This window comes from Channa argus, chromosome 13, assembly GCF_033026475.1.
Source record: "Channa argus isolate prfri chromosome 13, Channa argus male v1.0, whole genome shotgun sequence".
Lineage (NCBI taxonomy): Eukaryota > Metazoa > Chordata > Actinopteri > Anabantiformes > Channidae > Channa > Channa argus.
In genome coordinates, this window is record NC_090209.1 from 12,738,957 (window position 1) to 12,752,620 (window position 13,664).

The 13,664-nt window shown below is 40.9% G+C and overlaps 1 protein-coding gene across 13 annotated transcripts in view; it reads left to right on the forward strand.

Moving 5' to 3' along the window:
• The window catches only part of LOC137139143 (neuron navigator 1-like), a 75,326-nt gene that overhangs the window by 56,156 nt on the left and 5,506 nt on the right, over positions 1-13,664 (forward strand). For 7 of the 13 annotated variants that reach the window (XM_067525965.1, XM_067525964.1, XM_067525969.1 and 4 more), the window contains 13 exons: positions 724-1,027; positions 4,990-5,818; positions 5,930-6,451; positions 7,243-7,284; positions 7,747-7,895; positions 8,016-8,195; positions 8,313-8,392; positions 8,613-8,636; positions 8,840-8,917; positions 10,776-10,859; positions 11,909-12,229; positions 13,223-13,407; positions 13,495-13,657. In XM_067525965.1, coding sequence (XP_067382066.1) covers positions 724-1,027; positions 4,990-5,818; positions 5,930-6,451; positions 7,243-7,284; positions 7,747-7,895; positions 8,016-8,195; positions 8,313-8,392; positions 8,613-8,636; positions 8,840-8,917; positions 10,776-10,859; positions 11,909-12,229; positions 13,223-13,407; positions 13,495-13,657 — 2,961 coding nt within the window. The remainder of the gene's footprint in view (positions 1-723; positions 1,028-4,989; positions 5,819-5,929; positions 6,452-7,242; positions 7,285-7,746; positions 7,896-8,015; positions 8,196-8,312; positions 8,393-8,612; positions 8,637-8,839; positions 8,918-10,775; positions 10,860-11,908; positions 12,230-13,222; positions 13,408-13,494; positions 13,658-13,664) is intronic. The other 6 variants (XM_067525970.1, XM_067525971.1, XM_067525967.1 and 3 more) reach the window with 6 other exon arrangements.

The following is a 13,664-nucleotide window of genomic DNA, read 5'->3' on the forward strand; positions in this document are numbered from 1 at the left end:
TTTAACAGTGTTTTGTCAAAGCAATCTGGCCTGATGTGTATCTCAGCCCCTTCAGTTGTAATAATCAGGGAATGTGTGTTAGGAAATGACAATGTTTTATCTACAAGGTCTGTTCAGACAGGAAACCCACACTCACAGAGGCACGTACACACAGACACACTCATACACACTTATACACACTCATACACCTCATCCTTGTGTAATGTGAAGCTACCCATGGGGTGTACTGGTTTTAATAAAAAGGGAATTCAGCATATGAGTCCTCATGAGAACTGTTGGGTGCAATGTCCTGAACTGGCGGACATGCACACGCACACACTGCCCCCTGCATGGGGGGAGAATAATCAGCCTCTGTCAAGCCTCCCATACACAGTCACACACATTCACACGGGCATATATAATGACCTGATTTCACATGTTGTTTAGTTTAACATTTGACACTCTTACTTAGTCTATCATGTTTTGGTTGATAGGTTTTCAAGGTCAAGGTGTGTGGGTTTTTGCATTTGGTCTAGTACATGAGTAGTATTGTGTGGTGGGTCTCTTGAGGTGTTTGTAGTGTCTGTGGAGATAAGACATCAGTGAGTTTTTAAGCTGACTGGGTTGGACATGTTTTTTTGTTTTGCTCGGCAGGTATCAAGATGAGGCTCTGTCAAATAATCTCCAGGTTCAAGAAGATCACACTTATTGTCTTTAAGCTTGTGTCTGTCTATTTCTCTGTAGATGCGTACAGATGCAGAGAAGAGATCCCTGGTGGAGAGTGGCCTGTCTTGGGATAGCACTGACACCAAACCCAGCCGCAAGAGCCAGGGAGGCAGCATGTATGATACAGGAAGTCTCAAGTCTGAATCAGCCAATAAATGGAAAAAGACGCAACCACATGGGGATGGGCTGGAAGGCGGGAAAGGTGAACTGAAGAAGCCCCAGACCCTGGGTCAAGGAAATGTGTTGAAGAAAGGAAGAAATCCACCAGTGGGAATCACATCCCCAATCACACACACTTCTCAGAGTGGGCTGAAAGTGGCAGGTGAGTGGAGACATAGAGTGTACATGTATATATAGCGCCATACTAGAAATGGTTTTATAACCTGAGCAGACTGACACATTTCTCTGGCTGCCATCTCTCAAGTCTCACACCCACATACAGTCACAGACACACTCTCTTTGTCCCACACATTCATCCACAGCTGCAGCCCACCCTCTGGGCCTATAGAAAGTGGTGCCATGTATCAAACACCCATCACCACCCACTCCCTTCCTGCTAGCCAGCCACACACACACACAGACCAACAGTTTTTTTTCCTATTGGGCCAGTCGTTCCTATCCAGCTTTATTTTTGTGGTGGACAGAGAGAATTTATAGCGTTAAAATAAAAGCCTTGTACCCAAAACAACTGGACCAGAGACAGTGTGAGTGTTTGTTATAGCAAGTGTGTGAGTGCAGACGTCTTTTTTGCCAGCCGTAAAAAGTGTGATACGTTTTCCTTAACACACACACACACACACAAAGAGCACAATAGTGGGGATTGTACAGCTGCCTTTTAAGCACACCATCTGTGTTCTGTTTACATGTGCACGCGCACACACACACACATTTACACACATTTTAGACAATCAGTCAATCAGTCAGAACAACAGGATATAAGTTGTACTATTGTGTGCAGTCTAGATAGTTAGTGTCTGTATATACATCTCTATTTCTATGGGACTGTCCTGTGTTTGCATTGCCAGCTGTTGAAATGACAGATATGCCAAACAAGTGCGTTAAACCAGTCTGTGATCTATGTGCAATTCTTTTATTGTTATTGATGTCAACAGCACTCTTGAGTCTACACAGTCTGCTATCAAGTTTGAGAATCTTAACTAGTCAGATGATGAAGTCTAGTAAAAACAGACAACAGGAATCTTTTGTTGTAGCCCATCAGTGATACGAATTCCATAAATTTAACCTCATAATTGGAAAGATACACTTAGAGAAGTCATTGTTGGTATTTAGCAGGATGATGTGTGTGTGCAGATTGTGCATTGTGCAATTAAATATCAAATAGAGTTAATAAACATTTGGATTATTTTTTTTTTTTACAGATTTTACTAGTATTAGTATGAACATACTCCATATTGTTCAGAAAGGGCATGTAATTTGGATGTGGGACACCATCGGAGCTTAGCAAATGGCTCTTGAAAGTCATTTGTGTCCAGTGTTTTTACCCATCTGTCACATAGGTTTATCCTGAAACACCTTTAAATAAGCACACAGAGGTTGAGTGTGTGATGGGAGACAATGTCAGCAAAATCATACTGTCTAGAAATGAGGCACCGTGCATTATTGGAAATTATGAGCATTATGTTGTTGCATGTTTCATATCTGTTATCAGTATATATACGTTGGTTTTCCAAAGTGTCTTCTTTTAACTGTCCTCTCCCACAGTGGTCCTAAAAGGAAAAAGACATAGAGAGGAGGAATATAAATTAGCCGTTTTCCTTCCATGCTAAGGAGGTTGCATGTGTGTTCATATCTCCCATCTACTTAGACTTGCAGACCTCTTATGTTGAGACATTCAGTCTCTTCTACACACACCACTGTGTCAGGCTGTGAGCTCCACTGTCTCCACACTTGATGTCTGATGATCACTCTTTATCTACTGTATATCAAAATATTACATACACATGGGTTTTAACACTTTGGATTTGTGCCACCAGACTTTATTCAGTGTATTAAGTTTATGATTTAACATGGAAGCCAAACTTTCACACTTGGTTTATCACCAGTAATGATGTGTTGTCAGAATCACATTGCTATAATATCTGATCACTAAGAACCGACAGTGTGTGTGGTATTCTGCAAAAGTCTCTTACTATGTGTGTGTCTTTTGTGGGATTATAAATACCCTTAAGTGACTCCAGATGTCCTGAGGCAGCACGCCGGTGGGTCTTATTCAACAGCATTTCTTTGACTCCGTTAATGCCTTGTATATTAACCTCCCATAACAACTCCCATTAGATACAAATTAAGAGTTTGGGTAGTGAGGACCGGCACTTGTGTGGGTGGTGCACACATTGCACATGTGTCTAATAGACATTTTTCTCTTAATAACTTCCAAACAAGTGAAATGAATTATCTAGTTTAGAAATAAATAGCTGGGGACAACATAAATAAATAAAAATTCTACTAAGTTTTTCCTGCCTCTGCAATTTTCCCAAAGAATCTTAATGGTTGGAGAAATTCAATTACACTCAATGTTTCATGCAGTTTTGTGGTCGCAGACATGCTTCATTAATATGAACCCAAGTTTTCCACAGTTTTCCAAGCTACAGTTGCTCCTTTACACTGTCAGCTAATATATGTGTATATTCCGTCATGATCCAAAGTAACAAAAAGGATCAAGGAGTGTATAAAAAGAAAAATATAATAAAATAATGAAAATAGCATCACACTTTTAACAAACCCTCTAGGAAATTTTAATATTTAACATCAGGTGTCTGATCTTTATAAAAGACTGGCAACACTAAATGCTTGATGAGTGGCACTACATGTGTTAAATTTGCTAGTGGGTAGATCTCCAGTGGTGGTCTCAACCTGTTTTCTAAGAGCAACAAAAACAATGGGGTCAGGATAACAGCTTTTAGAAGACCTCAAAAAGAAATTGAGAAACCTTCATAAAGCTGGAGTGAGACATAAAAACATTTTAAAATATTAAGGATACCAGTACCTACTGTGAAGGCCATAATCAGAAATGGAAGAAATGTGGACAGACTAAGACTCTTCCAAAAAGTTGAAGACCAAGAGAAATAGCCCGAAGAGGTGCTAGGAAACTTGCTTAAAAGCTACGTAAGAATCAAAAACAAACCACAGGAAACCTGACAAACTCCTTAGAGGCAGCTGGAATAAAAGTCCATAGCTTCACAATCAAGCACAGTCTGCACACAGCATGCAGGAATTCATTGCTTACAATACTTCTAGACATAATGCAGCATGCTTGGACTATGCTAATGAGCATGTAAAACCAAAGGATTTTTGGAACAACAGGATTTGGTCTGATGAGTCCAAAGTTAAATTATTTGGTCATAATTCACATCTGTATGTGTGGTGAGAAACAAATTAACTATGAGGAGAGGAACACTACTCCCATGGTCAAACATGATGGAGGCTCGCATATGTTTTATGGATGTATATCTGCATGAGATACTGGAGCTCTGCATAAAGTGGAATCAATCAAACAGCTAAAAATGAAGAGGTAGTGGATCAATGAGACAATGATCTAAAGTCTTCTCATTCTCCAGACCTAAATATCAGAAGAAGGATAGACATGGCAGTCTATTAAACAATCTGGTGAGCTTGGCACGAGATCATGCCATGAACAACCTTATGCTAAAATTACACCTGAAAGGATACAAATGCTGCTCAGAAGGTACCCAAAGAGGCTGAAGGAGGTTATGAAGGGAAGGGGAGGATGTACAAAGTATCAGAGAACATTTCACAAAGGATGCAAACTTTTGTAATGATATAACTTTCTTTTTATACAGTCCTTTACCATATGTGTTACTTCTAATGATGAAAGAACATTTGTAGTAGCTGAATATGCATTAAATACTATGTTGATAAAAAAAACATTTTTTTAGTTTTACTCCATTTTAAAGTTAGGGGATGTTTTCTACTCAAGTGTACAATTGTTAATCTCAGCACACAACACTTTTAGCACACAAACTTGCTGAAAAAACAGAGAAGACTATTTTAGTTCATCAGGATGGAAAAGATTGGTAACTTCATGATAACGGCATGTGTGAGAGTGAAGATGGCTGTGACTCTGGTCTACACACTGTCTGGAATTAGTTTTTATCAGCAGACAGTCAGACCATGTAGGTGTAAGATAAGATATCTTGTTTTAATATGACTTGATTCGTCACACTCCCAACCTTAAGACACAATTTAGGTCTGTTTACACACACTCGTCAGTAATCTCTTTCTGTTTATCCTCCTCTACGTCTCCAGGTACAGTAAAGTCTGACGGGAAGCCCATGGATAAATCTCGATTAGCAGTAAAGGCTTCTGGCCTTCAACGCTCATCTTCTGATGCTGGTAAAGACCACCGCAATGGCTCCAGTGGGGGTGAACAGCGTAAGCCTCCGTCAGGCCTAGTCAGGCCTTCAACTGGTGGAAACTTTGGCTTCAAGAAACCCACCACGGTTAACAACAATGGGACAAACAATGCCAGTACACCCAGTGTGATGAGTACGGGTGGCAGCACCATATCCAGTGGCTCTGCAACTGTAGGGAAGAATCCCAAAACATCTGGTATTCCCGTCAAACCAGGGGTGGGTGGTGGTGCAGGGCGTAAGACAAGTCTAGATGTTTCAAGCAGCAACCAGAGTGGTTTTCTGTCTGCAAATGCTAGGACATCTCTGCAGTACCGCTCTCTTCCTCGCCCAGCCAAAACAAGCACCCTGACTCTAACCCGCCCAAGCTCAGCTCGCCCAGTGAGCACAACCATGGACACAGGCTCAGGACTGATCAAACCCTCCACCACAGCGCCCCAGGGCTTGAGGCTCAAAGAGCCCACATCAGGGTTTGGTTCTGGGACAGGGTTGAGTAAGACAGGAGGTCGTGGGATCCCAAGTCCCAGTCCTGTCAATCAGACAGACAGAGAAAAGGAGAAAGAGAGAGCTAAAGCTAAAGCTGTAGTATCTGACTCAGAGTGTGGGGGGGGGTCTCTTAAAAGCAGCCCTGTTCAAACCCCATCAGAAAATGGAGGGAAGATACAGGGGCTGAGACCTCCCACCAGTTGCAAAGCCATAGATTCGCCTTCACCAAACACACACAGGTATCACGGTTCATACACTACAATATTAAATGTAAATGCAAAATTTGTTTTAGCCAGTAGTTTTCAGTATGAGTGTGCCTTTGCTACAACATTGTCTTGTATCGTCTTTAGATTATCGGGGGTTCGCAGCCTGGCAAAACCTCCATCCATGGCCCAGCTTGACAAGCTGAACTCCAATAGCCTGGAGGTGGGCATCCAGGACTCTCTGCCTCCAAAGATTCCTCCTTACTCTAAGCTCCAGGACCTTGCTAGCTCATCCGGCAGCTCCACCAACCCCTGCTTGACCCCTAGTCCTGCCCCTTTACTCAATGTGAACTCTTCAGCCTGCTTCTCCAGCTCTGTAATAGGGTTGGGGCCCAGGCAGGTCTCTTCTCTCGGGGTTGATGGGAGCAGTGGGAGCTCCTCTCCCTTGCTCTATCCCCGTCTCTCTGGGATCCATCGGAGCATGGAGTCACTATCGCGTCAGATGAGCCTGGCCCCAGATCCACAAGAGAGGGAGAAGGAGCAGGAGAGGGAGAATTCAGTGAGAGTTTACACCACCACAGAGTCCAGAGATACAGAGAGAGTGGAAGACAGAGGCTCTCCTGGCAGCTGGAGCTCTGGAAGTAAACTCTCGCTGATACTCACAGACAAGTAGGTTCAAATCCACTGACAGACTGTCTATAACTCTGCATACATTTTAAATCATTTGTTGTCCTACTGTTGTCATGCAGCTCCACCTACTGATCAGCAAAAGAAACTACGACAAAATCACTTGTCCTTGCTGCGAGGTCAGAAGTAGTCAGGGAGATGCTTTGTTATGTTATTCACATAAATTTGTACTACAATCACCCATTCTCTTCCCCTTATTCTGTTGGCATTTTATGATAAAATGCTTTCTATACTGACAACAGTATGAAGATGCTGTTTTGAATAGCAGAAACATTGTAGAAACAAAACCAATTTGCATCTACAAAGATGAGATATGATAATAAAGCTGATATATTGGAGAAAGTATTTTAAAATATTATTTCAGAAGTAGTATAAATATTTCCGGTTGTCATTGTACTGTACATTTTCATCTATGAGCAGAAAACCAGAGACAAAATATGCAATATAAAATGCTACTTACTGCAAACATTGTGCAAATAATGCTTAACTACCTTATGGTCCACTTTTGTATTTTTTTATATTATTAATTCAGCAAAAAAATGGAGCCACATATGCACACACACATACACTCACCCACTGAGGGGTTGCTATGCTATTATTACTAAAGAGCTATTATCATTGTTATACTGGCCAAGTGACTGAAGTCATAATTACTGGCTGACACCAGCTGGCTGCCAGTCTTACTGTGCTTCTTTGTGCCTGCTGCCTGTTCTTGAGAGTTTAATGACTCCCCACACTAGTGGTGAAACAATGACTTTGTTTAATCTCCACAGTTCTCAGAGAGACAGAAACACACTGCCGAAGAAAGGTTTGAGGTAAGCGGATACACACATCCCGCTACAGGCTTTATACATATTATTATGCAACAGATTGTCAGTGATAGTTTAACACAGACATATGTCAAACAGACATGTGGAGATCGCTTTGTTAAAATTTGCTCTGAGTGATGCATTGTGCTAATCCCTGTTTTAATCCATTGACTGTATTTCAAAACTGTATTTCATTGTATCTTACTGGTAACATTTTATATGCATTTCCCCTCTCTAAAACATATCGATCGAGCAGAATTTCATTAAAGGTACATTCTGATAAATAAATGTAAATTTTAGTGCCATACAGAAGTCTGGCACAGACTGGCACATCACTGTGTGTTCCCAAATGCCCACGCACGTTTGTATGTATGTATTGTTAATGCATAGCCACCTCTTCAATAAGTGAGCCATGCAATTCCTATGCTAACTAATACCCCTAACATCACTGATTTTGTCCTCTGTTAGTTTCAGTGGTGCCTCCCAGGCTGAGGATGAGGTGAAGGAGAAAGGAGAGAGGAGACACTCTCATGCTATTCTTAGTATAACCGACTCACTAACCCTTCCACTCTTGTCGTCACCCACTTCGCTGCCCCGCACCTCTAAGATCAGTATGGGTGAGTGTGTTCAGACAGCTAGAGGAAGACTGACTTGAGTAGCTCTGCACCAATAATGCATTAGTTTAATTTTCATATATAATTACTCTCGTGCCTTCGACCCTTCTGGTTTCTTACTAGTACCCAGCCCTGTTGGTGGACCTCCGCGAATGACTCGATCCAACAGCATCCCGACGCATGATGCGTCTATGGAGCTGTATGGAGCATCTCCGCTAGGCAGTACACTATTGTTAGCTGAACGCCCTCACAGCATGGGAATGGTTCGTTCTGGATCCTTCAGGGACAAAGAGCCTGATGAAGGTGAGTTCATTGAATGATTTATTATTTTGATATCTGAATATAAAATATTCTATACCATGTGTTTTTCAATCAGATTCTTATCAGCTTATAATGTTGCTCTTTATTTTCTCTTTTCAGTTCATGGGTCTGTTCTGTCCCTAGCATCCAATGCCTCATCAAGCTACTCCTCGGTGAGTGTGGGCGGCATGCAGACTCAGGTAGCTACATTTTATTATGTGGTGTGGGGTGTCTGTGGATGTTTGCACGTACCGTGATGTTTTCCTCTACTATCACACTTTAATGAGCATACACTAAAGACTAGGATTTTTCCCTTGTTATCCTGTACCATATTAGTCTCCTCTTCTCTCCTCTCCTCTCCTCTCCTCTTTCCTTATGTTTCATCTAACATCTTGACTTTTATTCCCCCTGCATCCAAAGGCTGAGGAAAGGATTCAGGGAGAGGTAAGTGTGCTCTTTCCTGCTCTCATTCTTCTTTGTCTTGTCATCTCCTTTCCTTTCATCTACCACTCTTGTTACTGTTATTCAGGGGAGAATAAGTCATTCATTTCATGAACCATCCACTCCAGTCACTTGTGTAATCTAAACTATTGTCAGCTTTATTGCCTTAGTTTTTTCTAATGCCATGCTTCTGTTTCTCATCACAGCAAATCCGCAAGCTAAGGAGAGAGCTGGAATCATCCCAGGAGAAGGTGTCTAATCTGACCACACAGTTGACAGCAAATGTATGTACAGTCTGTTGACTTAAAAATATTCATATGATAGTGCCCTGAAGTGCCTGAAGTCCCTTTATGAATTTATTCTCTTAGTAGGTTTCTACTAAGTAAACAGTTACCTAATTTCTAGACAAATGCATTTCAACTCTAAAAGGAATGCCTTAGAGTCAATCATCAATTGTTCATATTTTGGTAGCAAAAGAGACGAAAATACCTCTTTTGGCAGTGTTTTAGATTACTAAATATACAAAAGTGAAGGAAGAATGCCAGTAAATGGTTAATTTTCTCAAGATAAGAAAAAAGTATCTGTTAGGAAATTATATTGCAAACATCATTCTGCAGCCAGACACAAATCTATTTTAATGTCTTCATTTAGCTAATTATATTAAACCTTTGACAATCAATATAAAAACAGACAAAACATCTATAGTACATTGCACATACATGTTTCACATATCTTTATGTAGCAGCCTATTGCTGCCATGTTTCTTTGCCTGCAAGTCAGTGGGTTCAGACCTTTGCCCCTCATGATTATATCCATCCATCCAATTTTCTCACTGCACTACTTCACAGGGCTAGGAATTTGCACACACACAGAGAGATTTAGATTCCAGGCTGTGGTATGTCTGTCATAGATCATTTCTGTGCAGCCTCAGCACATTTGAAGCACACATACAGTTTGAATATTGCTAACCTCCTCCTGAACCTCTCATCAAGCCACTTACAGTAGCTTTGAAATGCTTTTTTACGCAGGCATACACGCACAGACACACACAGCCTCACTTGTTTCTGGTCCATTCTACAAGTTAGTTTCTACATGACCAAACTATCAGCATTTTAACTGGTACAGTATAGCAGTACAGCACAGGAATTGTGCACAAGATCATGAAGCACACATCAGTCGTGTGTGTGTGTGTGTGTGTGTCTTCCCTTATTTAACCTTATAATTTGAGAGAAGTGAATAGGCAAACCCAATGCACAAATCAGAGCATGATAATGTGTTGGATTAATGACGGTGCTGTATCCGATATTTTGCTCTATTAATGGGGCGCTATAAGTGAGAATAGAAAGAAGTGTTCTTTTCCGCCTATGAGCAAAAGTGGGTACGTGTGAAAGAGAGATTAGGGAGTCGTGAATTTGCCAAAGGAGACATTGGGCCTCATGCAAATCCTTTTTCATTTTCCTGTCATTTCTTCATGGTTTCTCCATGAGTCTGCCTGTTCCAGACTAATGTGCCAAATGTACATGGGGATCTGCACATCCACGAGATTTAATCATTGGCATAGCCAACCACCCTAAAATCTTTATAAAAGACTGCCATTAAAATTTCTAGTCTGCTGTCTGAAATCAGTAAACATAAACACAGTTAATTTTATGGATACCGCTAATAATGATACCTCTGTCATTGACGTAGAGGGCAACAAAAATAAGGACTGCTGATGGTCAGTAAGATGCTAAAATCATCTTTCCATAGCAAAACGAACCATGACTCGTTTAGCACTTTATATGCATTTGTTTTAGCTCAAATTCATTTAGATGAAACCACAATGTTAAGTCAAACAAGAGTATTTATAAACCCCGGATAAGGTTGTCTGTTTATGACACGTTCAGTGGGTCTTGGACACTTCTGATTTACATTTCTGCAAAAATCAAAGAGGAAAAAAATTGGTGAATAACTTAAATGCATATTAGTTAAATCTGTCAGTCAAAGAAAATTTTAAGTGTAAAAAAGTCTTCCTGTATTCCTGATGTTACTGTATTTTAAAGATCTGTGGTGTAAATAATATAAAACTATATAAAGATCTAGGGGAAATGAATTGCTGCTTGTATTTATGGTCTGTAACTTATTTTCTTCTTTTCCAAACAGGCGAATCTGGTGGCCGCCTTTGAGCAAAGTTTGGCATTGATGACAAGTCGGCTTCAGAGTCTGTCACTAAGCCATGAGCAGAAGGTAACGGCACCCATCACATCCACACTTTTAAACACACACACTCTCTTTTACGAGAAGTGAGCTAAAGGCAGGCAGAGCTGCCATGGAGGGAGGGGACTTCGATCACAGACTGCGGTGAGGAGCTAAATAAACGTTAGAGGCCCATGCAACAGTCCCACAGCAGGACCTTGTGTGAGAAGAGGACACAGGAACACTGAAAATAAGAAACTTTACTTAAGGCTGCTCAATAAGCTCAAAGTGCAAGCAAATTGCACATGCACTCACAATGGACATCACAGTTCTGCATTCTTCTGCCTTTGTATCTGTTTGGTGCAAGTAAACTAATCGGTGCCTGAGTTGGCATTCTGTGTGTGTGTGTGTGTGTGCATGTGTGTGTGTAAAAGTGAGGAGTCTCTCTCAGTGTTTCATGCTTTGGTGCTCCCACTGAAAGCCCCGTCTAGACCACTCCAGAAGAAGTCTTTGTTGTTTGTGCTGGGGCACTGACCTGTGCAGCTCAGTGTAAAGCACCGCCTCTTTAACCATAAGGAGATGGGCTGGGCAGTTCAATTTACTGCAGAGTGGGATTGACTTTAGCACACAATAAACAGCACAGAGAAGCTCTGTTGCTCTAGGCTCTGTCCTTTTCAACCCTTATTACTGATGAAGCCCAGCCTCAGGTGTATGAGCTCATACTGTGGTTTCCAGTTGCAGATACCTGTGCAGTATGTTCTAGAAATGTACTTTCAACGACACTAAATATATTTAAATGATGATTAAATTGAATAATCATACATGAGTCAAGAGATGATGACCTGTTCATTACTATAAGGAATGATCAGCAGGTAAATTCATTTTTCTTCCTAGTTTTGTCTCTTACTGATTATTACCAGAAGTGTTTTCTGAACTGTCCTAAACGACCTCATTAACTATTCCAGTGAATAAAAACACAATTCATAACCTTTTCATGATTACACATTTAAAACAATAATATCTGTCTGATTTTTGCTCACAGATGCACTTTGAGGTATTTTGACCCAAGTCTCTAAAACTAAAACTAAATGTTTGTGCAGGACTCAGAGCTGATCGAACTGCGGGAGACCATTGAGGCTTTGAGGGCCAGGAATGAAGAAGCCCAGGCTGTTATACACGGCGCTCTAAACAATCCAGACAACATGAAAGGTTTGAAATCAAACCACTTGGTCTTTCATTCTACATATGTCTCTCTGCAGGTCTATCTCTCTTTTGATGTTGAGCTTTCTTGTTTTTCAGACGTGCGAATTCGACGTCAGAACTCATGCGAGAGCATCTCTAGTCTGAACAGTTTGACCAGCATGTCAAGTGTTGGTAGCTTGAAGGACCAAGATGCTAAGAAAAAGAAGAAAAAAAGCTGGGTAAGAGTGGATGCATTCTGCTTGTGCAGCAGTGTTTGTCTACATCTAGCAGTGTGGATAGTAAAATGTGACCGGTGTTTCCCTCCTCTGTTGTGTCATTTTGCTGTTTTAGGTGTTTGAGGTGAGTGAAGTCATTGTGTCCTTAAAAAGCCTATGTATCATACAGCATGATGGACCATCTGAAACTACTACTGATAATCCTCAAATGCCCTCCATCTCTGCTGATTCACCTCTTGAACTTCTGATTGGCTGCCTGTTCTGTGAATATTTCATTTGAATGGATGGCTGTAATTCAGTTAGAGTGGCAATCAGCAGACATGACATTCCATTAAATGCAGACCTCTTAGCTTAATTATCACTTTATTCAATGTGGTTTTAACTTCCCTCACTTACTACATGTTTTATTGTGTATTTATAAAATAAATATATTTGCAGTCAGTATCGTGACCAACATTCAGCTTTTCCACATAACCCTTACTCACCCAGCAGCTGGGTACTAAATCTGCATACACATGCAACAACATAAACTTTGCCTTGTTGGCAGAAAATGACTTAAAGCTTAAAGGAACAGTTTGTCATTTTAGAAAATATGATTAATTATTTTACCGCCAAAAGATTACAGTTTGTCTATAAATTATGAATTTCCAACCACCAGCAGCTTGGCTTAGCTCAACAAAAAGACTGGAAACAGAGACAAAGAACTCTGTCCAAAGGTTACGGCATCCATTTCAGCTCATCTAAAGCAAACTAAGATGTCATATCTTGTTTGCTAAATTCACACACAAAAAAAGACTGTTTAAAACAGATTTTAAAACAGATTGCGGTTTTGCAGGAAGTTACGTAATGTACAAAAATGACAAACTATTTCTGTAATGTTTAGCATGTGTTAACAATCCTAATACTCTCTTCATTTTAATTTTAGCAATAAATACAGTCTTTTAAATATTAGTTCATTACCTCTTTCCTTGTCCCTGCTTCTCTGTTTCTGTGTAGCTGAGGAGCTCTTTCAACAAGGCATTCAGTATTAAGAAAGGCTCCAAAACCTACTCAGACATTGAAGAAATCGCCACCCCCGACTCCTCAGCTCCCAATTCCCCAAAGATGCTTCACGAGGGGGGAGAAGGAGGAGAGAATCAGCCCTCATCTCTCAAAACCTCGACATCTGCCACCTCCTCTGTGTAGGTTCCTAAACATCTTACTCTGGTTCTTAGCTCAGCAGTAAAAAGGCCAGGTTTTAGAGTCCACCCTGTTCCCTTTCCCTCCAGCATCATGGAGACTACAGAGGAGCCATATGGTGAGGAAACAGCTGTATCAGACCTACGCTCAGAGCTCTGGGAGAAAGAGAGGGAACTGACAGATATCCGACTTGAGGCCTTAAACTCTGCTCATCAGCTAGAGCAAATCAGAGAAGCCATGAACAACATGCAGGTTTGTT